This window comes from Mandrillus leucophaeus, unplaced genomic scaffold (assembly GCF_000951045.1).
Source record: "Mandrillus leucophaeus isolate KB7577 unplaced genomic scaffold, Mleu.le_1.0 Scaffold1218, whole genome shotgun sequence".
NCBI lineage: Eukaryota > Metazoa > Chordata > Mammalia > Primates > Cercopithecidae > Mandrillus > Mandrillus leucophaeus.
This window is the reverse complement of record NW_012100521.1, coordinates 431,472-457,245: the sequence shown is the minus strand read 5'-3', so window position 1 is coordinate 457,245 and position 25,774 is coordinate 431,472. Positions and strand designations below refer to the sequence as shown.

Sequence of the window (25,774 nt, the reverse complement as noted above, 5' to 3'; positions counted from 1 at the left end):
TCCTTGTGATAGTTTGCTGAGAATGATAGTTTCCAGCTTCATCCATGTCCCTGCAAAGGACATGAACTCATCCTTTTTTATGGCTGCGTAGTATTCCATGGTGTATATGTGCCACATTTGCTTAATCCAGTCTATCATTGATTTGGGTTGGTTCTAAGTCTTTGCTGTTGTGAATATGCTGCAATAAACATACGTATGCATGTGTCTTTATAGTAGTATGATTTATAATCCTTTGGGTATATACCCAATAATGGGATGGCTGGGTCAAATGGTATTTCTAGTTCTAGATCCTTGAGGAATCGTCACACTGTCTTCCACAATGGTTAATCCTACTTTTAACCTGTGTCTTTATAATTAAATTGAGTTTCTTATAGACTATACATATAGTTTGGTCTTGCTTTTTAAAAATCTAATCATCAATCCTAAACTACATTTGTGTGTTTAGTCCATTGATAGTTTATATTATTATGAGTATGTTTTGATTTAAGTCTACCATCTTACTATATGTTTTCTGTGTGCCCTATTTGATCGCTGTTTCCATTGTCTTCTTTTTTCTGCTTCTTTTGGATTAAATGAGCTTTTAATTAGTATTCCATTTTATCTCTTTTTTGATTTATAATCTGTATCTGTGCCTTCTATTTGTTGCTCTAAGCAGTTTGTCATATACATCTTTAATTTATTACAGTCTGCCCATGGATTAATATTGTGCCACTTCATGTATAATGTAAGAAGCTTACAACAGCAGATTTTTATTTTCCACCCTCTCATCTTTTGTGCTATTATTGTCACAGGTTTTATTTCAGCATATATTATAAACTCTAGAATATTTTGCTTTTACATCAATTATCTTTTAAAGAAGTTAAAAAAGAGAAACATTCTTTTATATTTGTGAACATACATATTCTTAAGAGCCAGTGATTTTCATTCCTTTGTGTAGATCTGAGATTCCACCTGGGATCATTTTCCTTCTACCTGAAGTACTTCCTTTAACATTTCTATTAAAGCTGGTATGCTTCTCATTGACTTATTTCAGATTTTGTTCACCTGAAAATATCTTTAGTTTTCTCAAAGGGTGTGTTTTTACTGGATGTAGAATTCTGGGTTGATTTTCCAACTCCCCCTCCAAGCACTTTAAAGATGTTTCATTGTCTTTTGGTTTGAGTTGTTCTGATGGGAAGCCAGACAGAAAACATTATTTTTCCTCTGGTATTAAATGTATCTTTTATATCTGTTTGCTTTTAAGATTTCTGTTTAAAATTGGTTTTCAGCAATTTCTTTTAGTTTTTCTTTGTGTTTATTTTATTGGAGTCACCAATATTCTTGGATATATGAGTTTATATTTTTCATCCAGTATGGCAAAAAAAATTGGTAATTATTTTTCCAAAAATATGTTTGCCTCCCTCTTCTGGGAATCTAGTAACTTATATTTTAGATGGCCTGATAGATCCCACACTGAGAGAGTCTCTGCTCATTTTCCTCTACACTGGCTAGATACAACTCAAATGTCTTCCACCTATGCATGAACTGTGGTGTTTATTTAGTTTTGTATTCATACCATTTGTTCTTTCCCTGGTAGTTGATCTTTGACTGGTCTTGTAGAATGTCACCTTGCAAGCCAGGCGCGGTGGCTCACGCTTGTAATCCCAGCACTTTGGGAGGCTGAGGCTGGTAGATCACGAGGTCAGGAGATGGAGACCATCCTGGCTAACACGGTGAAACCCCGTCTCTACTAAAAATACAAAAAAAAGTAGCCGGGCGTTGTGGCAGGCGCCTGTAGTTCCAGCTATTCAGGAGGTTGAGGCAGGAGAATGGCATGAACCCGGGAGGTGGAGCTTGCAGCGAGCCGAGATTGTGCCACTGTACTCCAGTCCGGGTGACAGAGTGAGACTCCATCTCAAAAAACAAACAAACAAAAACAAACATGTATGCAGATTTCTGGAACTCTTTTTCCCCCAGAGCTCCCTTCTTTCTGATACTCTGCTCCATAAATTGTAACCATCTTTCTTGGCTTTCTGAACTCTTATGTCTGTCTCCTAAAACTTAATGAGACCACTTTATTCTACTTGAGATCCTTCTCCCTCAATCATGGTCTGGAAGTGTCCTCAGGTAGAAATCTGGGATTATTGTGGAGCTCTTCTCATTTTTGCTCTTATCTCAAAGATCACAGGCATGTGCTACCTCTTTCCAGTGTCTTAGAACAGGCGTTTCCTATAATTTGTCCAGTTTCCTAATTGTTCATGGCAGGAGGGCTGTTCCCACATCAGTTATTCTAGTGATAAGCAACAATCCTGTCTTAGTCTGTTTTCTGTTGTTATAACAGAATACCTGAGACTGGGTAATTTATAAAGAAAAGAGGTTTATTTAACTCAAGGTTCTGCAGGATGAGAAGTTCAAGGGCGTGGTCCTAGCTTCTGGCAAGAAATTTTGCACTACATCACAACATGGCAGAGAAAGTTGAAGGGGAAGGGGACATGAGCAAAAAGTGAGGCAAGAAGGAGGAGGAACTTCAGCTTCTAACAACCCAGTCTCTCAGAAACTAATCCATTCCCCTGAGAAGTAATCCTGTATCAGGAGAGTGAGAACTCACTACCAGGAGAATGACACCAAACCATTCATAAGCCAAACCTTCTCACTAGGCTCCACCTTCCAGCACTGCCTCTTTTTAAGGATCAAATTTCAACATGAGTTTTGGTGGAGACAGGAAACCACAACCAAGCCATAGCAGACCTCTATAATTTTTGGTGCTATTGTATGTTTTAAAAATATTTTCTAATTTTGGTTGCTGGTATGTAGGAACAAATTCGTTTTTAAATATTAATCTTGTACACAGCAACCTTGCTGAACTATTTTATTTCTAATAGTTTGCAGAATTTCTTAGGGTTTCTATGTAGATAATCAGAATGTTCATGAATGCAGACAGTTTTATTTTTCCTTTCCAATAGTTATCCATTTTATTTACTTTTCTTGCCTTAAGGCATTGGTTAGCACTTTTAGCACTGTGTTAAGTGTTTTAGCAGCCACTCTTTTTTTTCCTGAAACTAAAAAATTCCTTTAATGTTCTACCTTTACATAGGAGGATTGTATGTTCTGGTTGATAAATTTTATCAGGTTAAGGAACTTTCTGTGTATTCCTAGTCTGTTAAGAATATTTTCAAAAATCATATGTGTGTATTAAATTACATCAAATGTATTTTTCGGAATCTACAGAGATGATCACATGCTTTTTCTCTTTTTATCTGGGATGTTGAATTACATATTTTTTCTAATGTGAAAATATCCTGATATTTCTGGATTAACTCCACTTTCTTAATACCCTGCTGCTTTGGGTTTCTACAATGTATTTAGAATTTTTTCATATGGATCATAAACGAAACTGACATAAAGTTTCTCTTTTTGATGCTGCCTTTCTCTAGTTTGGTATGAAGAATATACTAGCATTATAAAATAGATTGGGTAGTTTCTCTTTTTGTGTGTTTTCTAGCATAATTTGCATGAGATAGGTGATACCTATCAGTTCTCTAAATGTTTAGAAGCATCCATTTGTGAAATCATCAGGTTTTGCTTAGATTTGTTTAGGTTATTTTCTGTGGATGGATTTTTCATTACCGAATTTATTTATTTAGATTTGTAGAGTTTATTCAGCTTTTTTTGTATCCTTAAATAGGTTTGGGTAAAATTCATTTTCCAAGGCAGTATCCCGTTTTATCTCTGTTTCACTGTTTTCAAATTTATGGGTGTAGAGTTGATCATACTGCTTTTTACTATGTTGTATTTATAGTATGCCCTTTCATTCCAAAATGTGTCCTCTCCCATGTTTCTTGATTAACCTTGTATAACAATGCTTTATTTATTTCACTAGTTTTTATTTTAAGAAACCATTTTAAGATTTCTGTTCTATCTTTATTTTTATTGCATTATTTTCTGGTCCTATTTAGTATTTTCTTACTTCTCCTTTCTTTAGCTTTACTTTTATTTTTAATTTTTTTTGTTTACTAATTTACTGTTTTTTGTTTATTTGTTTTTTTGAGATGGAGTCTCACTCAGTCGCCTAGGCTGGAGTGCAGTCGTGTGATCTCGGCTCACTGCAATCTCCGCCTCCCAGGTTCAAGCAATTCTCCAGCCTCAGCCTCCTGAGTAGCTGGAATTATAGGTGCCCACCACCACAACAGGCTAATTTTTGTATTTTAGTAGAGAGAGGGTTTTACCATGTTGCCCAGGCTAGTCTTGAACTCCTGACCTCAGGTGATCTGCCTGCTTCGGCCTCCCAAAGTGCTGGGATTACAGGCGTGAGCCACTGAGCCCGGCCAACTTACTAATTTTGTTTACTAATTTGTTTACTAGTTTTTGTTTACTTTTTTTCCTAATAGGCATTTAAGACCAAATGCTTTGGTACTACTTTAGCTGCATTTTACTTTAATATATTTTTAACGTGGTATACTTGTAATATTTAGTTCTGAGTATTTTCTGCTTTTCAGAGCTATTTAGGAAGTTTTATTATTTTGAATGATCAAATCGATCAGGTTTTGTATTGTCTTTTTATTATTGATTTCTAATTTAATTGTATTTGGGCCAGAAATACGGTCTATTTGATAATATTCTTTGGTATGTGTTGATCTTTTTCATGGCTTAGAATGGCTTAGCTGTTTTTGGTGCTCTGAAATTTCACTGTGATGTTTCTAGGTGTGGTTTTATTTTAATTTATCCAGATTGGGTCACATTTTCCATTCTGGAAAATTTAAAATTGTCTCCTTACTGCTCATCTCCCCTTGCTATTATGCCTGTCTGGAACCTCTCTTAGATATATACTGTACCTTCCCATTTTGTCCTTCATATCTCATAACCTCTTGTTTCATATTTTCCAACCCATTTTCTCCTACTGTATGGCAAGTTTCCTCATAGCTCTGTTCCATTTATTAATTTCCTTATCTGATGTTTCTAATACATTGTTCAACCCATCTTTTAAAAATTAATTTCATTGAATATATCTATTTATATAACTTCTAATTCATCTTTCTCCACAGCTATTTGAAGTTCTTGGGGGTTTCATACTGTTGGGGGGTGTGTGTGTCCCTTAGTTTGGGGATTGATAGATTATTTCCTTACGTATTTTCTAATTTTGAATAGTGAGCTCATCTTCAACAGTGCCTTATCTGTGGAAATTCTGTGGAATCTGTCTTTAGAAAGTATCTCTCCAGAAGGGGTTTATCTTTGCCTTTTCTGGAACCCCAAGGTTGATTCCGTATGGTGGTGTCTTTTCCCCTGCACCCAGAGAACACGCTGAGACAGACAAGCTTCCTGTTTTCTTCTTCTGTTGGTGGGAGGATTTTTTTTTTTCTTTTTCAATGTAATGTTAGCCTCTGGGAGTCCTGGCTACATGTAGGGAGAGGTGGTGAGTTTTAATTCCACTTCCTTGTTTGGGTTATTCTTTATCCATTTTTTTTTTTCAATGTAATGTTAGCCTCTGGGAGTTCTGGCTATACATAGGGAGAGATGGTGAGCTTTAGTTTCACTTCCCTGTTCAGGTTATTTTTTATGTAGGAGAGCATTAACACCAAGCACAGGTTCATATTTCGTGCTTAGTACCTTTCCAGTGTTTGACTCCCCAAGCTTTCCCTTACTTAGAGAGCATTTAAAGGATGTTTGCTATATTTTGATCACTTTTTTGTAGCACATATGTATTGGGATGCCATTGACATCTACCTTGAGGCTTTGGCCTTGAGGTGATGTGTGAGTCTAATTGTACAGCTCAAAGCAGAGGACTTCAGTGATTTCAAGGTCATTGTTTTATACACCAGGGATTTCTGTGAACAACAATAATGCAGATTTTTCTCTTTTGTGGCATGTACATGCTTGGCATGAAGCTTTCAAACTGCATCTGTCTTCATTTCCTTAAATTTTCTCAAAGTTAATGAAAGTTAAATGAATTTAAGGGTATGGAACTAAAACTACAAATACTTGTTTTTTGTTTTTGTTTTTGTTTTTTGATTAAGTGGTGTAACCACAGAATGTTTTTGTAACTTTTACAAATATATTCATTTGTAATGTTATTATCAAAAATATTCATTGGGGATTACACAATAAAGCAAGTCTTCAACATCTACATAACATATGAGAGTGTTATTGGTACTTAATGAAAGCCTATCTTTAAAAGAAGTAGGCATTCCTTGAGGGAAAAGTGTTATGCAATTGAGAATTTTGATTATCCTTATTGCTTTACTGTGATTCACCACTAAAACTGATTTCTTAGTAAAATATTACTTCACTTTGATTTCAGGAGTCTTCCTTACATCACTGAATAATGAATGAGGATGAGAGAGAGAAAGAGAAGAGGTATGCATTCATAACTGACTGACATTTCTGTCAAAGCCCTCTCCCTCGTGCTCTGTTCCCATTTCACATCTAGCAAAATGCATTTCCTCAGGGAAACCTAATTCACTCAGAGAAATGTCGTTTCTCCAGTGTTGTTTTTTTTTTTCATAACTCTCAGCCCCAACTCTATTATAATACTTAGCACATTACCTATTTTCCTGACAGCCTTCTTCCTCAAACTGTGTCCTCCATGCCTTGCATAGTGCCTGCCCAGAGCTGACTCTAATGGTTGTCAAATGACTGACAAGTATACAGTCCCTGATATTTTTAGAAGACTGTTTTTGAGCCTTGGCTTGCCTACAGCTTAAATTCATTTGTGTTTGAGAAGATAAATTAATTTATTTTTCCAGATCAAACTTCTAAAATAAATTCAAGTACACTGATCAAAAAGATTTTGTCAAAAGTTTGCAGTATGATCTGTGGTTTTTAAAAGTAAAAAATAAAAAATCAATTAGCATTTTATGGTTCAGTCTCCTCTCTGAGAAGAGCATTGGCTTTGAGAGAGCCTCTTGTGTGATTATAGACCACTTAGAAAGAATTTAATTTTATCAGAAACACTCTTGCTAAAGGATGTAATAATATATGGTGGAACAAAGACCCACCGTTAAATTCAAATTAATTTGGACTTATTTTATATAATTCTTAGGTCACTGTGCCAGGTACTGTGCGGGGCTTTGTTCTGGAAGAGACAAGGAGACAGATATGGTCCCTACCCTCAAGGGCCCCACAGCAAAGGGAGATGAAGTTGGCTTTCATTTCCTTATTTTAATAATGATTATTATTGTTGCTCTATGGGTAATCAAAGGATGGGATTTTTGCTCAAATATTGACACTAACTTCTCCCTTTCTCTCTTCTTACCTTCTATTGTTCCATCATCTGATTTCCCCACCCCACCCTTGCCATTAGTAACCCTGATTGGTTTTCTTTTTCTCAATTAGGGATGAATCTGATGAATTCGAAAAGGCAAAGAAGGCTGAATTAAATGCCGTCTTGACAAGACTCCGCAAAATACTGCAAACTCATGGCTATCCTGTAAAAGGAGACAAATCGGAAACATCACAGAGCACCACTGTCCTTTCACAAAAGGACAAAGGTTTGATTTGTTCAGCCTCCACCATCATTATAGGTTTTCGATTAGCCACATTGAAAATTAGCTGTGGGTGGGACAACTTGGTCTCTCACTTTACCTCAGACATTCGTTGGGAAGAATTAATGATTAGAGGAACTCTTGAAGTACCTTCTAATACACAGATAGTTTGTTTCTTTGCATTCACAAGTTTGTATATGGTTGACACTTAAAATGTGATTGAGATTCATGCAAAAGTGGGCCAAGGAAATGAAAATTAATCGAAGCATATGTGGGAAATAATGCAAATTTCTGTATCTTAAGCACTTAAAGGTATGTGGTAAATGTTGCTGAGGGAAACATGGCCCCAAGCCTGTAAAATATTACCTACAATATTTTAAGGTTTAATTCAGTAGGTTTAACTCAAAACATCTGAGTAAGTCATGCGCATAAATATGTAATTATACTGTAATAATCTCTTACCTTAAAATAATTTTTGACCCCATGATACCTCCAGGTATTGCCCTATTTCTGTGTTCTCCTCCTTCACAGAAAAACTTACTGAAATGATTTTATGGGCCCTGTCTCCACTGGCTCACATCCCATTCTTTCTTCAACCCACTTCACTGAGGCTTTAGCTCCTACCATTCAACTACAACTACTTTTGTCAGGAATACCAGTGACCTTCACATTGCTGAATTATTTGGTTTAACTGTCCTCATCTTTCTTGACTTTTCCAAAACATTGAACATGTGACCACTCCCTCCTTTTTGAAACACTTTTCCCTCAGGTTCCGGGACAGCACAGTCAGTAAGTTTCTTTCCTGGTTCATTGGCGTATTAGTCCACTTTCACACTGCTGCTAAAGACATACCCAAGCCTGTGCAATTTACAAAAGAAAAAGGTTTAATTGGACTTACAGTTCCACATGGCTGGGGAAGCCTCACAATCATGACGGAAGGGGAAAGGCACATGTTACATTGCAGCAGGCAAGAGAGAGAATGAGAGCCAAGAGAAATGGGTTTCCTGTTATGAAACCATCAGCTCTCGTGAGATTTTTTCACTACCACGAGAACAATATGGGAGAAAGTGCACCAATGACTCAATTATCTCCCACCAGGTCCCTCCCACAAACGTGTGGGAATTATGGAAGTACAATTCAAGATGATATTTTGGCAGGGACATAAAGCCAAACCATATGAATTGGCCACTCTTTATCTGTGTTTTTCTACTTCTTCTTCCCCTTTCAACTTCCAAACATGGGTGTACCCATGGCTCAGTCCTTGGACTTTTTTCTCTTTTATATTTACACAGTACCCATTTTCCAGGTTACCTTATCTATTCCCTTGATTTGAAGTGTTATGTAGATATCAGTGACCTCCACTTTTAAAATCTATCTCCAGCCCTGAGCTCCTTCCCTGAGAATCATACTTATTATACAATTAGCAAAAGAGTTTTCTACGTGATGTCCTCAATTGCATATTAAATAGAAGGGTTAACACGGCCATAAAGGAACTCTTGATACCCCTACACTGCATTGCCTGTCTCATCCCCACCTCCAGTTCTCTTCATATCAGTAACTGGCAACCACCAGTCGTTCTGCCAGGCGCACAAGCAAAAAGTTTAGAAGCCGTTCTTATTTCCTCCACTTCATTCACCATCCTATCCAATTCCTCTGCAATATTTTTTTGGCTTCTACCTACACAGTATGTTTCATATCTATACATTTCTCACCATTTGCGTAGCCTTGATGTACCACCCAAATCCAGGCCACCATCATCTCTTACTTTTTTTTCTTTTTCTTTTTTAAATTGATCAATAAAAATTGTGTGGATTTATGGTATAGAACATGGTATTTTGATATATGTATACACTGTGGAATGGCTAAATCCAGCTAATTGATATATGCATTACCTCACATACTTACCTTTCTCTGATGAGACCACATCAAATCTACTCTCTTAGCAATTCTCAAGTGTACAATATATTGTTATTTACTGTAGTCACCATGATGTGTAATAGAACTTGAACTTATTCTAACTGAAATTTTGTATCCTTTGTCCAACATCTCCCCATTCCCTCATCTCTTACTTTTGATGAAGGTTCATAGCTAGATTCTGCCTCTATCTTTGCTACCCACTTCATTCTGTTTGCAACAAACAGCCATAGGGATCTTGTAAAAATCTACCATGTCACTCTGCTGCTTAAAAGCACTTCATGGGCTGGGCACGCTGGCTCACACCTGTCATCTCGGCACTTTGGGAGGCCGAGGTGGGTGGATCACCTGAACTCCTGAGGTCAGGAGTTCAAGACCAGCCTGGCCAACATGGTGAAACCCCATCTCTACTAAAAATACAAAAAATTAACTGGGTGTGATGGCAGGTACCTGTATTCCCCGCTACTTGAGAGGCTGAGGCAGGAGAATAGCTTGAACCCGGGAGGCGGAGGTTGCAGTGAGCTGAGATCGCGCCACTACACTGCAGCCTGGGAAACAGAGCGAGACTCTATCTCAAAATAATAATAATTAAAAGCATTTCATGTTTTACTCAGCATAAAATACAAACTTCTTACCATATACCCTACATGATCTGGCCCTTCCTATCTCTCAGGCTTTCCTACTGCTTTACCCCCTGGTCATCCCACTGCGGCCACTTTGGGATCCTTTCGTCTCTTCAAATAGGCAAAATGATTTCCTGCTTCATGTTGCACTTACTGCTTCATCTCCCTGAGATGATTTGGTCCCATATCTTCACACAGTTGCTTTCTTGTCTATCAAATCTTAGTTCAGATGTTACCTTCCTAGTACCTTCCTAGTAAGGCTTTTCTTGATCACCCGATCTTACCAATTATTGTACTTGCAGATACCTGAAACTGTCTGTTCTGTTGTCTATGTGTTGATTATTTGTCTACGCTGCCCCATCAGTCTGTAAGATACAAAAGAACAGTCACCTTATTTTTCTTGTTTATGCTGTATCCTGAACCTGTAAAGCAGAATATGACCCATAGCAGAAGCTCTGTAAACATTTGTTAAATAAATGAATAAAAGAGGTTCAGTTTAACAAGTGTTAAATCCCTGCCATGACTTAAGTACCATGTTAGACATTGGGGATATGGTGAAGAATTGGATATGATGCGCACCTTAGAGAATAAACAAAAACAAGTTCATGGGTAATAGTAAAGTAGAAAAGTCCTTTATGATTTATTTATAAAATACAGTGGTTATCCTTTCTTGACAGTATATGAACTCCCCTATCTTTTTTATTTCTTTGAATGAAGTATAGGAGGTGAAAGTTATTAGATGGAACTGGAAGGCAATGGAGAAATTTCTTCAGAAATTGACTGTGGAAGAGTATCATGGGTTGTTTCTTGAGTTTGAAGAGCTATGCCTAGAATTGAGTTTCCAAGCTGGAACAGTGGTCAGGATCACTGATCTTGAGGCATTTATGCAGTTGGCATGGTTTACTTTTCATGTTACTCCTATTTCACACCCAGTTACACACCCTATTTTCATTCCCTCATCAGTGAGGGCTCTAAAGCTCTCCTTATGCATGGCCTCCCTCTTACCCAACTCTACTTCTAGGAATGAGTCAGAGACTCATGCCTGTCAAGAAAGCAATAGCCACTGTAGACATTATCCTTGTCATACGATTTTATATTGTTAATAGAGATCAAAGTTGTATGCTATGGGTCTCATTTTTCTGTGAGGAGAAGGAACTAATGTTTATTGACATGAAGTATTAAAATCACTTGAGATTAGAGGGCTGTGTTAGTGAAGTCCCTTTGCTAGTGAAGTTAGTGGAGTAGGGTGGAGTTGGGGAGGTAGAGAGTGGCACATGTTGACAGCAGACAGGAGCAGAAACACACTTTTCATTGAGGAAACCAGAAAACCCTGAAGAATGTGATAGGACGGATGGGGGAGAGGACAGTACCAGTAGCTTGGAAGAGATGAAAGATAAAGCTTGAAGATATTCTAGTTAAGGGACCTTGTGTAAAGCTTAAATAGATGAAACTAAAGAGTGGAATTTCATAATTTAGTCAGGACTAGGGGAGGACTTTGGGGGTCTGGACCTACTTAGAGCCCCTTGACTTACCTGGCGGATTATGGATACTGGGTTTTGGTAGAACTCAAGAGGAAAAAAATAACTAGAAGTTGAAAAATCATAAAAGTGTTTAACAGGTCATAATGTGTGTGGTAGAAATTGAGTTGGATGATCTTCAAAGTCTTTTTCAATTCCAAACACTTCTGTGTTTGTGATCATTTATATACAATTAGTTAGCCAACATCAGATCCTTCATTAGCACTCAGCATTTTCTCATGAGTCTTTTCTATAAATTAGGTATAACTTTGAAAAATCTAATACCCATAGCTAATCATTTTAATGTGACACTGTTCTGTACTTTCTTCCTTTTTCTAAAAAGACAAAGTCAATCCAAAAAGCTCTCAAAGGAAATTACATTGGATTCCATCTTTTCGTACCTATGATGACTTCAACCAAATGATGCTACAGGTAAGAGGGCTTTTGTTCTTTGATTACTTCATATGTTGAATACATGTAATAGAAGACAAAGAATATAGTGTTCGTCAAAGTGTGATTAGGAGATAATATGCATTAGAATCAACCAGAGAGCTTGATAACTTAAATCGTCTGGATTAGAATCTCAAACCTGTTAGGGCCAGGAGTTTGCATTTCTCTCAAGCTCCCCGGATGCTTCCTATGCCAACTGAGTTTTGAGAAACACTGATTTTGAGTGACAACAAACACAAACAAATCTTTGCATAGGTTAGTGGCAAGTTAAGTGGTTATCTGGTAGACTCTTTCAACATAGATGGTTATACTCTAATGAATTAGCCTTCAAGTAGTTGTTCCCCCCTCAAGAATGTAAGGTGTTTATAGTTTCTATCTCCAAGAGAACTGGTTAGTTTCACAAGCCACAAACTGCACTCCGAAGGACCATATTCCTTTGAGTTGGACAGATAAGGATACAGATTTTGCCTTTGTCACTTACTTGCTGTGTGTCTTGACTGAATTACCATCTCTGAGCCTTGATTTCTTTCTCTTTAAAATGAGTAAAAATGATCTTTATCTCATTGAGATGATGTGAGAATAAAATAAAGTGAACATGTGTAAAATATATAGTACACTGTTTGGCAATATTGGACACCCAGAAATTATCAGTCTGGTCCCTTTTCTCTTTCGGTACTGGCTGATCACCCAGCACTATGACCATTAGTGGTCATAATGGTGTCTGAGAAAGGCATTGTGTGAGTGAATCTTTTCAAACCCATCCCAATGTTAGAGCCAAAATTCTACTGACTGTGAATGAGTGGAACCATATTTTAATATTCTACTTCATTTTTCTTCCTTTTAAGCAACAGACTCTCACTTTTTTTTTTTTTTTTTTTTTTTTGACACAGGGTCTCACTCTGTCATCCAGGTTGGAGTGCAGTTGTATGATTGTAGCTCACTGCAGCCTCAGCCTTCTGGGCCCAAGCAATCCTCCCACCTCAGCCCCCAAAGTAGCTGGGACCAGAGGTGCACACTACCATGCTCAGCTAATTATGTTTTATAACTCTTTATAGAGACATGGTCTCACTATGTCACCCAGGCTGGTCTCCTGAGCTCCTGGGCTCAAGCGATTCACCTTGGCCTCCCAAAGTGCTGGGATTACAGGCATGAGCCACTGCACACGACCCTCTCTCAATTTTATTAAAGGTTTTGTTTTAGGGATCCTATACACAAATATTTGCTAAATAGAGGACTTAAAATGTGTTATGTGAAATCTTGTTACCAATTTTATGAAACCAGATTCTTGTTTGAAATATTTTAGAAGCTAGACAAGGTATAACTACACCCTAGAGGGATAATTATGTTCACAACTACAGAATATATGGCATTCAACTGGAAGGATCAGAATATCTTGGGTAATTCCCTCCTTTCCACTTTATTCCCCTCCATTAGGCTTTAATAACTTCCCTAGAAAAGTCTGTTCTTTATTCATGAAGTTTTTTCTTGCAATAAACAAGCTCAGTCTGACCAATCAGGGCTGACTTCAGCCAGAGAGATGGAAACATCAGGAAATCTGAGAAGAGGGACAGTAGAGGGCTCTTTCTCTTCACTTTCTAGTTTCATTACAGGTTTGGCCATTCTTTTGAAGCATGAAAGAAAGCGGAGTTTGGAGGGCAAGAGAGCAAGGTGCCTTTGTTTCTTATGGCTTGTATTTCAGAGCAATGACTTAGCTTTGGATGTTTCCTTCCTGTTTGCCATACTGTTGGTCAAACGTAAGAGCCTCCTGACATCTGTGTAACAACCTACACAGTGCTCTCATGTAGAGTAGCTGCTCTCATGTAGAGTGCTCTCATGTAGAGTAGCCTACACAGTGCTCTCATGTAGAGCATCCTCTTATGAGGATGCTCATAGGCATCCTCATAAGAAGCCTATGAGTAAGTTAATAATGATGATCCTTTTTACTGTAGGAAAGAGGAGACCAAACTGGGAGAGCTTGCACCTTGCACCTTGTGCTACTCCAAGACCTGTTGAGTAGCACAGCTGAGTAGCACAGCTAAGTAGCACACCATGTTTCCTCACTTACACTCCAGCCCATGGGGGTCCAGACTAACTCAGAGCAAACCATCTCAGTAGAGAATGTGGTAATCAAAATGCCAAAAGCAAGCAGACATACAAAAAATGAGTAGAGGAGCAAAACGCCTTACCAGATCCGCCTAGACTGTTTTCTGAACCTATGTGTTTGGAAGGTCACTTCAGGCATGTGGCAGTTTTGGACGTTATCTTTTGACGTCTAATAGGAAATAGCAAGCACCCAGTTTTAAAAGCTTTTACTTAAAATTTTATCTTACAAAAATGTATATAACATATATTAACAGTTAAAAAATAGTACAGGTAACACTGAGGTTAAGAAATAGAGCATTACCAGATCCTTTGAAATCCCCTTTGTCATGATCTTCTTCTTCCACACCACTTCTTCCCTACCATTTCCTGAGTTCTGTATCAATATTCCTTTGCCTTGCTTTGTATTTTTAGGACAGGTGTATGCATCTGTAAGTGATATGTTGTTTTCTTTTGCATGACTTTCACCTTTATATAAATTGAATTATATTGTATGTATTCTTCTCTGACTTGATATTTTTGCTCAACCTTTTTCAATTCATCCATGACACTGCATGTAACTCTAGTGCATTCATTTTTACTTCTGTATTCTTGTTAGAACATACTGTACAATTAACCATTTTACTGTTGATGGGCACTAGAAATCGGTTTTAGCTCATGCTCCTTAGGAAGTAAAGGCAGAAACAAAACTTACATGCTAAGGTTTTAGTGGGATATACATTCTCAGGATAGTGAGGGTGAGGGGGAAAGAAAAGTAAGGCAGGGAAGAAGGGAACTGAAATTTAGGATAGTTTATTACCAAGCTGGATACAACTTCACAAGAACACACAGTGGGTTGTTCAGTCACTCTTAAACTATGTAAAAGGCACCGCACCTTAGAATAGTCTGTATAGGGGAGGAAGGGAAAATACTGTATCTACCAGTTCCTTTCTATCTCCTGTCATTTTCTATCTCCTGTCCTTAGTCAAAAGTCACCTGGCTTTTTTGGAAACCCACTGGGGTACCCAGATCCGATGCCCCAAGGTGGATGAAGTTACTGCTTTCATGAATCCAGTCACTTTGGATGGATACTGAAAACCCCTACTGCTGGCGGAGTTAGGAGACTAGGCTGGGACTGCAAAAGGAAAGCTAAAATCCCTGGCTTGATTGAGGGTGGGATGGGGTATGAATCAGAGGCACATAAACTGGGTCTTGCAGAGCTGTAGGTTTTTGTTATTGAGAGCAGTTTTGGTTTGAACATTTTTGTTCGTATATCCTTTTCCATATAAGCAAGAGTGTTTCTAGGTGTATATCTAGGAGTGAGATGGCTGGAGGGTAGAGTGGAGTGGTAGGGTAGCTCCCCTTTACATGAAAATGACAATGCTTTTCAAGTGGCTGTGTTTCACTGTGTATTTTACTGTTCATTTATATTCTTAGTAGTAGTGGATGAAAGTTCTTATTGCTCCACATCCTTGCTAACAATTTATTGTCTAATTTTTAAATTTTTGTCAATTGGTTGGGAATGGAATGGTGTCTTGTTTCATTACAAATGACAATGAGCGTCTTTTCCCAAATTTTGAGGCCATTTGTTTCCTCTTTTATGAGATGCTTGTTTCTAACCTTTGCTCAGTTTCTTATGATATTGTTGTTCTTTCTAATTATTCATATGTTGGAGATTTTAAACAGATTCTGGAAATGAATCACTTGCAAGTTATGTGTTGCAAAATTCTTGTTCTAGTTTGAAACTTGCCTTTTCACTATTTAAGGTGACTTTTGACAAACAGAAATTATTAATTTTAAAGTAATCAAATTTACCAAAGAGTGTTTACTTTCTTGTTTAAAAAATCCTTAACCTACCACAAGGTAATAAATATATTCTCTTATATTTTATTCTAAAAGCTTTAACGTTTTATCTGTTATATTTAATGTGTTCATACTTTTTGAGTTCTTTTTTGTGTATGCTATGAAGGAGAAACATTATAAAGATAAGAGAATATTTTAAAGTAGTGATTTCGCTGTTTAATGATGATGTGATTGGTTATATTTTTTACTTCTTCTCAAGTTACTTTTTGTAATTTATATTTTTCTAAGACTTGCTTTCAAATTTGTTGGCATAAAGTTGTTCATAATGAAGCTTCTGTAATGATATCCACTTTTCACTCCTAATATTGTTTGTGTTTTTTGCCCCATGATTTGTCTTACCAGAGTTTTGTCAATTTTAACGTTCTTTTCGAAGAATTGACTTTTAACTTTCTTGATTCTCTCCATTGTGTCATTATTTTTTATTTTATTAATTTCTGCTATTTTTATTATTTACTTTTTTCTACTTTTTTGGGTTCGTTTTTTGTTCTTTAACAATTTTAGATTATTTAATTCATTGATTTCTAACCAATTTTCTTTTCTAATATATACACTTAGGGAAAGATTCCCAAATGTTATTTTAGCTGCATTTCACAAGTCTTGATAAATGGTGTTTAAAAAATTATTATATCATAAATACTTTCTAATCTCCATTATAACTTATTATTTGGCCTGTTTTTTTATTATTGTAAAATGTATATAACATGAATTTATCATTTAATCACTTTTAAATATAGAGTTCAGTGGCATTAAGTACATTCACATTATTGTGCAACCATCACCACCATCCATTTCCAGCTTTTAAAAGCTTGCGTAATTGAAACACAATAACTCCCCATTCTCACTTTCTCCCAGTTCCTGGTAACCACCATTCTACTTTGTGCATCTATCTATTTGGCTGTCCTAGGAACTTCATATAAATGGAATCATACAGTAGTGTCCTTTTGTGACTTGTTTCACTTAGTATAATATCTTCATGTTTCATCCATGTTGTAGTATGTGGCAAAATTCTCTTTCCTTTTAAGGCTGGATAATATTTCGTTGTTTGTTATACATTTTGGTTATACATTCATCTGTTGGACACTTAGATTGTTTATACCTTTTGGCCATTATGAATAATGCTTCTGTGAGCATAGGTGTACACATATCTGTTTGAGTTCCTGCTTTCAGGTTGTGTTTTTTTTTTTATACACCCAGAAGTGGAAATGCTGAATCACATGATAGTTCTATGTTTAGTTATTCGAGAGACTGCCATAGAGTTCTCTATAGCAGCTTTGTCGTTTTACACTACCCTCAATAGTGCATAGGGGTTTCAATTTCTTCATATCTTGTCCCAAAACTATTTGTTTTGTTTTAATCATAGCCCATCCTAATGGGTTTGAGGATTTCGTGACTTTATCCAAATGTAGAATCCTGTTTGCAATTACTTGGGCTTCCTGAATCTTAAGATTGGTGTATTTTATTACTTCTGGATAATTTTCAACCTGTATCTCATTGCGTATTTCCTCTTCTCTGTTATATTATCTCCTTCTGGAACACTGATCAGACATATGTTGGACTTTCTCATTCTCTTCTCCATGAAATGAATTTATCTTATTTTTCCATTTGTATGTCGCCTTGTGTTACATTCTGAGTCATTTTCTCAGCTCTTTCCAGCTCAACAATTTTATTTCTGGCTGTGTTCTAACATGCTATTTAACCTATACATTAAGTTTCTAATTTTGATGACAATATCATCTATAGACATTCTGTTTGATTATGTTTTATATCTCACGAGTCAGTTTTGAGTCTCTTGTTTCTTCATATTTTTAGTGCCCTTTGTTATTTATTTAAGCCTATTAAGCATACTTGTTTTGTATTCTGTATCTGATAATTCCAATATCTGTTATTTTTTAAATATGATTCTTTATTTTATTATGTCTGTTGCCTCTTGTTCATAATGCTTCATCTCTTCTTGTGTTTTGTTTTTATTATAAGCTCGTATTATTTGTAACTTTATCTGCATGAGTTCTTTGAACCCTCATTTTAAAATAATTGTCTAGATGTGATTTTGATTTACTTTTGTTAGACATATGGGGTCAGGATCACTTTAAACTAGATATTAGACTTTGGTCGTTGAGGGCCACACAGGTAGTATATGAATTCTAGCTCCAAGTTTGTGTAAAGGTGGGCTTCTGCTTAGTGCCTCCTAAAGTTGACTATTTTCTCTTTTCCTACTCTTCCCAGGACTGAGGCTGAGGGAGGCATGCACATTCCCTGTCTCCTTTCACTGGATAAGATTTTTCTGTTTCACCTGTTGAAGGTGTCACAGCCTTTTGGAGACCTGGCTTTATATTGTGGTCTTTGATTTCACCTCCTGCCTTGTACAGGCCTCGGCTTTGCTTTTGTCCCCCAAGCTCTAGGCCATCAGTGTTGGAAGATAGTCTCAAGGCAGATACAGGGTCTAATATTCTCTGATGTCTTAATTCTCACAATCTAGTCATTTCTGACACCAGATTATTTCCCTTACTTTACCAATAGCTTGGTCCTGTTTTGAAAAATAAGTTTTAATATATTTTATTCATCATTTTAGATATTCTCTACCAGGAGGCATTTGTCTGGCTATTGAATCCATTATATAGCAGGAAAGTGATGGCAATATCCATATTTATAAGGAGATGACTAACCTAACCACAAATGAAAGTGTCCTTAAAATATTTTTAACTTTTTTGAAATTAAGTGTTCTTATAGTGAAACAACCTACACATGGAAATGAATCTTCTTAGCTTGTGTTAGAGAATTTCATGTTAATTGGGTGTACATTGAAATTTGTTTGTTTAAGTGACACATCATTTGATAAACATTTCATGCTTAAGGTTAAGTAGATTCTGTGTAGGAGGCAGAATAATGGAATTTTAATTAAGTCTGTGCCTATTTTATTGATATTTAAGGACTGCAATACATTTCAGTGTGCCATTATAATTATCTAAGCATTTAGCAATAAAGCTATCATTTTATTATTGTTCCACTATTTAATTACATTATTATCCTCTCGTCATTAGTTATTAGATGGCTTTATGATTACACTGAACGCAGATGGAGTGATCATTCATGTGGCTGAAAACATCTCTTCTCTTCTTGGACATTTACCAGTAAGTTCTTTCTACTTTTGGGAAAGTGGATCATTCTGGTTTGTTGGTTAGGGGTTCATTATTTATTTTCAGGAGCATAAAGCTCATCAGAGAAGATGTTTTCCATGTTGTCAAAACGTGCCCCTGTTTTATTGTCATTTTCATTGGTTTCAGAATACTGTAGATTGGGTGCCTTTGTAAGCAACACAAATTTACATTTTATAGTTTTAGAGTCTGAGAAATCCAAGATCAAGGTGCCAACAGATTTGGTGTCTAGTGAGGGCCCACTCTCTGGTTCATAGACATCTTTATTCTTATTATAACCTCACATAGTAGAAGAAGCAAGGGAGCTCCTTTTTTTTTTTTTTTTTTTTTTTGAGATGGAATCTCACTCCGTCACCCAGGCTGGAGTGCAGTGGTGCGATCTCGGCTCACTGCAACCTCTGCCTCCTGGGTTCAAGTGATTCTCTTGCCTCAGCCTCCTCAGTAGCTGGGATTATAGGCACACGCCACCACGCCTGGCTAATTTTTGTATTTTTAGTAGAGACAGGGTTTCACCATGTTGGCCAGGCTGGTCTCAAACTCCTGACCTCAAGAGATCTGCCCATCTCGGCCTCCCAAAGTGCTGGGGTTAAAGGCATGAGCCACCATGCCCAGCCTAGGGGTCTCTTTTATAAGGACACTAATCCCATTAATCACCTCCAAAGGCCCCATCTCTTAATATAATACCGTCACATTGACAGTTAGATTATTTCAATATATAAAGTTTTGGGGGACATAAACATTCAGTCTGTAGCAAGGCCTTGATATTCCACTTATACAGGTGCTTGAGGAGGGGTTACCTAGAATACATTTACCAACAACAACCCTCCCACACAAACTGTCTGCCATTGGCATGGTTGTGTTAACAAAAAGTTTTGGGAGAGGATATGAAGAAATTGAAACCCCTATGCACTATTGGTGGTAGTGTAAAACAATCATATCTCGGTTGTTTTCATTACGTATTCCTCATTCCACAGAGTTGTCTCAAGAACTTGACAAACCCTGATCCAGAGATCTATAGCACTCAAGTTTGGAACATGGAAATTAATAGAAGCCAGGGTTAGATTATCCTGTAGTTAGGTTGGAAGTGGATTAAAAACATTTCACTAGTTTAGCCAGGCCAGTTGGCATGTTCCGTGGCCTGCTTGGAAACTCAGAGTCCTTATACCCTTTAAAAAAAATTACAGATGCGGCCGGGCACGGTGGCTCACGCCTGTAATCTCAGCACTTTGGGAGGCCGAGGCGGGCGGATCACGAGGTCAGGAGATCGAGACCATCCTGGCAAACACGGTGAAACTCCATCTCTACTAAAAATACAAAAAAAAATTAGCCGGGCGTGGTGGCGGGCGTCTGTAGTCCCAGCTTCTCGGGAGGCTGAGGCAGGAGAATGGCGTGAACCTGGGAGGGAGCAGAGCTTGCAGTGAGCGGAGATCACTCCACTGCACTCCAGCCTGGGTGACAGAGCGAGACTCCGTCTCAAAAAAAAAAAAAAAAAAAAAAAAAAAATTACAGATGCTAGAATCAATCTCTTTTATTTCTCATCCTCTTTCGTTTTTTTAAAAAACAGTTTACATTTTCAAATTCAGCTTATATCTGTAGGCTACCAAAACAGCTGAATAAAATGCAAATAGAGATATTTATTGGATTGCACTTTAGTATATTTAAATCATAGAAGGAAAAGATTCTTTTAAAATCTATATTTAAAGAAGGAATGTGCGAGTATGATCCATTACAGCTTAAATTTTATTATAATGAAGACCAGAAAACTACCCAAATTTTTGTGGCATCAGATATTGCTTAAACCAAATTGGTCATTGGCTGAGACTGGTGACTTTTTCTTATTATGTGAGGATTTATTATAATGATGGTGTTAGTTATGATATGATCTTGCTTCTTTATGTATTTGGTTCAGAGTTTTCATTATCAAGAAGCTCTTTCACCCTTCAACATTTGAGGTACGACACACACACATGCTGCCCCAAAACCACAAGGTCTAGAGAGGTATCTGGGACATGTGCTTTGAACTGCCAGCCTTAAACAATAGACTTGATTTACCTGAGATCAGTGTACTTAAAAATAAATGTATAACTATTATATTTGTACATAAACATTAAATGGGAATTAAGTTATATATTCCTATAAAACAAGGTTAAAAACGACTACACCTGAGGCATAGTTTCACACTTCCTCATTAAATCCTAACTGTTCTTAATTTTTCGAAACAGGCAATCTTTTTCTCAGGCTTTGATTAAAAATTTCATTTTGTAAGTCATCCAACTTATATTATAAAATGGAGACCGAACCATTTCTAGAGTGTCTGCGTGGCTCCAGGAATCTTCAGTTTCATTGCACATCTAGGCACCTCTGTCTGTGGAGCAACTCCAAACTAATAGCATGGTGGAATGGAAAGAACTTGGTCTTTGGAATCAAATAATCAAATAATCTAGAAATTGAAATTTGCTTTGTTTCTCTCTAACTACGTAACCTTTAGTTTCTCTTCTATAAGTGGGGAAATAATATTACTTAGAGAGTGCTGGGAGATGAGTTATTATAAATAACATGATTATACAGAGACCTGAATGGAGTATGTGTGATATGCAGGTAATTGGAGCAAGTATCTTTCAGACAGAGGAGAAAGCATATGTAAGAACCTGAAAGCAGGAAAAGGTACAGCAGAGAGAACAGTGTGGCTGGAGTGATGTGAGCAAAAGGAAAATAGAGATGATAAAGTCAGAGCAGTAACAGGAGAAGTAACATCCCTTTTCCTCTGAGATGGGAGGAAGCCATTGGGGAGGTTGGAGCAGATGAAAGAAATGATCTGACTTAAGTTTTGTCAGAATCGCTTTGGCTGTTACGTCAAGAATTGGCTATGAGGGGCAGGCATGGAAGTACAGAGTCCACTTGGAGGGCTATAGATGGTAGTGGGTTGGATTAATGTGGCAGTGAAAGTATTTTGTAGGTAAAATAAGTTGTTTTGCTGATGTATTGAAGATGGGTATGACAGAGAGATAAGATGTGTCCAAGTTATGCTGTTACAACACATACCATGAATAAAGTGATGCCTGTTATCATTATCATCATGGTATTAAACTTTTATCTGAAACCTTCCATCATATTTTCCCAATCATTGATTTCATTGACAGTTTTTTTTTTCCTTTGGAAAAACTCATAGTCATTTGTAGTAGTAAGTTCTAGTCACTGCCCCCTGTTCTTAGCAGCCTGCCCTCCTACTCACCCCACTCCATTGTTCCCCCTGAAAATAAAATCAAATCTGGGAGTTTACATATATTTATTCTCTTTTGCAGTTCTAAAGCAAACGAAACTTTTAAAACATACGCTACATCTGAAAAGATTCTCAGCATTGAATCTTTAAGAGATTAGACTTTAGCGAATTTTGAACATAGGTACATGGTTAGTTTGTGATAACTGTGATGAGATTTGCTCTGTTTTCCCTGAGAAGCTTACAGATAGCAGAGATTTAGTAGTGATGAGTCTCATTTGATTTGAGATGCAGCCTAAATCTCCTGCAGAGGATCTTATCCTTCCCTGTGCCTCATACAGTTGAATAGCTTTCTAATGCATGTGTAATATGAATGTCTTTGGCAGTAAAAAAGATGATTCTTGCCTAGATTCTCAGTAAATGTCATGGAGTCCCCAGTAAATTTCTTAATTCTTTTTTTTGTTTGTTTTTTTGGTGTGACTGAGACTCACCATGCTAATATTTGTGTGACAACTAATAGATATTTGCAAACTTGGCTTTTGAAAAAACACCTTAATTTTTCGCTGGTATTTATCCTTGCTTCATTAAGTTCTAAGTACCTTGATCTTTCTACCTTGTGTAATAAGAGCAAATGCTAAAAATTTACAAAAATAACATGAGGTTAATCACGCTTTCAAGTCTCTGCCCTTTTTCTAACTAAGGAACAAGGTCACTGGAACAGATCCACTGTTTCAATTGGTGGTTAATTATAAGGCTTATTGTCACTATTCCTATCCCTAGAGAATCAAAAAGAAACTCATTACCACTAGTCACATCCAAGAGAATGTAGACTATCAAAAGATAGCTCACTTTGAACTCTTTTAAGTGACAATACTATCTTCATTTTTCAACTAATGAAAGAACTTATGAGACATAGCACTTTGTACCTCTTGTTAGGGTATTATTTTATACTTTACATCATAATTGATTGTGCATATTTAATCTGCCCTACTAGACTGTGTGCTCATTGGAATTCATTGTCAGGTTCACCTTTTGTAACCCTTATAAGAAATAAGTGTAAAATCTTATTCAGTGAATTACTTCATGTAGAATGTCCGAAATACAGGAACTGGTCCAGTAGGAAATTTTCTGTTCCTGATGCAAATTGGACTTAGGCAGCTATGGTGTAGTAAAAGGCACAGTAGATATGGAATTAGATGTAGCTTTCATGTCAATTTCATTTCTGCATTTCTGAACTCTTGACAATTGGAGAAGCCTTAATTTCCTGAAGAATAAGACAAGGGATAATTCTTACTCTCCCAGGGGATTAAGTGAGCTTGTATATGTGAACATACCTAGAATAGTGACTGGCATGGAGCAGTTGTTTATCGTGTGTTAGGTGAGTGAATGAATGAGTCGTCTCCACAGAGGTAACCTAGTTTGGCATCTAAAGTCTATTTTATAACTAAACCAACAAAAACATTTTTATTGAAAAAGTTAAATTTAGTGAAAAAAATCTACCTTTCTTTTTACTGTGTGACTTTCACTGTCAAGATGTATTGCCTGTTAATTCCATAATGTTTTGTTTGGTAAATTAAGGTAATATTTCTATCCTTAATCAAGCCAAACTTGATTGAGACAGCATCCATCTGCTAATTCGAGCATTGACCAGTTCATAGGCTGGCTTCTACAAATGGGCCATAAAGATATATTTCTGAATATTGACTGTAGATTATTAATGCTAATCAGTTAAAAAATCATTGGAATTTGTGGTTTGTCACACAAAGCCATTATTCAGCTACAAAGAATACTTTATTACTTTGTTGTTATCACATTAAAAGCTCATTACTTCTATATCTGATATTCAATTTATCCATGTCTCACCATATTTCAGCTACATGATACAATATTATTCATTCATTCAACCAATATTTACTGAATGCTTACCAGTGCCAAGCTCTGTTCTAGGTGTTGAGGATATAGCAGTGAATAAGACAGGCAAGGTCTCTGTTATACTGCAATTTACATTTTAATGGGGAAGGCAGATAATAAACAGATAACAAAAAAGGCAATAAGAGAATGTCAAGGAGTTGGTGCTATGTAAAATACTTTTGAGTAAAGACCTGTATTAAGTGAGGGAGAAAGCCATTGCAAGTATTTGGGAACCAGTGCTTCACATTTAAGGAGGAGTTAGTTCAAGGGCTCTGTGATGAGTATTTGCTCTCGTTGTGTTTGGATGTGAATGAGGAGTTAGGTGTACCTGGAGTGCAGTGAGCAAGAGAGAGAGCGAGCAGATAAGGTCAATAGCAACAAGGAACTAGAATATTGAGTGGTGAAAGCCCTTATAAAGACGTTGGCTTTTATTCAGAATGACTTGGATAATCAGTGGAAAATTTTGAGTGAACATAGGAATAGCATGATGTGGCTTATGTTTGGAAAGGATCACGCTGGCTGTTCTATAGAGAATGGAGTGGTGGTGGAGGCATGGCAAGAATAGATGCAGGGAGAGCAGTTACGGCTACTGCAGTAATCCAAACTGGGAATGAGACTTGGACCAGGTGGTGAAAAGTGTACTGAGTCTGTACGTGTTTTGAAAATTGATCCATTAGAGATTGCTGATGGATGTTGAGTTTGAGAAATAAAAGGCAAGTCAAGGATAAGTAAATGGGTAAATGGTGGTTGCCATTACTGATATTAGGAAGACTGAGGGAGGAACATATTTTGTCAAAGAAAAGATCAGGAGTTCTTTTTGGATCTCTTAAAATTGAAATCTGATTAGACATCCAAATTGAGTTATCGTGCGGGCAACAGACGAGTATCTGCGAGTCATTAACAGATAGGTGGTATTTAATGAGATGGAAGTGGAAGAGACCACGTAGGGAAACAGGCCTAATGACTAAGCCCTGGTACTCCGATGCCTAGTATTCAGGAAGCAAGAGTAAGATCTAGCAAATTGTGAAGGAGTAGCCTTTGAGGTAGAAGTATATCCTCATGTGTGTGGTGTCCTGCAAGTCAAGTAAATGTATCAAGGGAAAAGGAAGGATCAGTTGCATCAAATGCTGAAATGCTTGGTAAGATGAGGGCTGAGAAGGGCTGAGAAGTGATGATTTGATTTGGCAATATGGAGGGCATTAGTGACCTTGACAAAAGCAGTTTCAGTGGAGTGGTTAGATATAAACTTCATTAGTGTGGTTTCAAGAAAGAGTGAGAAGTGAAGAAAGGGGAGGTGACAAGTATAGTTTCATTTCAGGAATTTTTGTCCCAAAGTGGACCAGATAAGTAGAGTTATAATTGAAGGGAGAGACGGTAATGTAAAGGAAGATTATGCATGTTCAGAATTTTGTGTTGTTTTTGTTTTCCTGATTATTTTTAAAATTTCTTATTGATGTATAATATTTGTAAATAACTCCAGATAAATAGAGTTATAGTTGAAGGGAGAGGCAGTAATGTAAAGGAAGGTTATGCATTTTTAGATTTTTGTGCTGTTCTTTTTGTTTTCCTGATTTTTTTTTTTTTTTTTTTT

General features: G+C 36.9%; 1 protein-coding gene across 1 annotated transcript in view; it reads left to right on the top strand.

Moving 5' to 3' along the window:
- The window catches only part of PASD1 (PAS domain containing 1), a 98,647-nt gene that overhangs the window by 28,103 nt on the left and 44,770 nt on the right, over positions 1-25,774 (top strand). The window contains exons 2-4 of the mRNA XM_011971385.1: positions 6,275-6,330; positions 11,855-11,943; positions 18,942-19,031. Coding sequence (XP_011826775.1) covers positions 6,303-6,330; positions 11,855-11,943; positions 18,942-19,031 — 207 coding nt within the window. The 5' untranslated portion in view covers positions 6,275-6,302. The remainder of the gene's footprint in view (positions 1-6,274; positions 6,331-11,854; positions 11,944-18,941; positions 19,032-25,774) is intronic.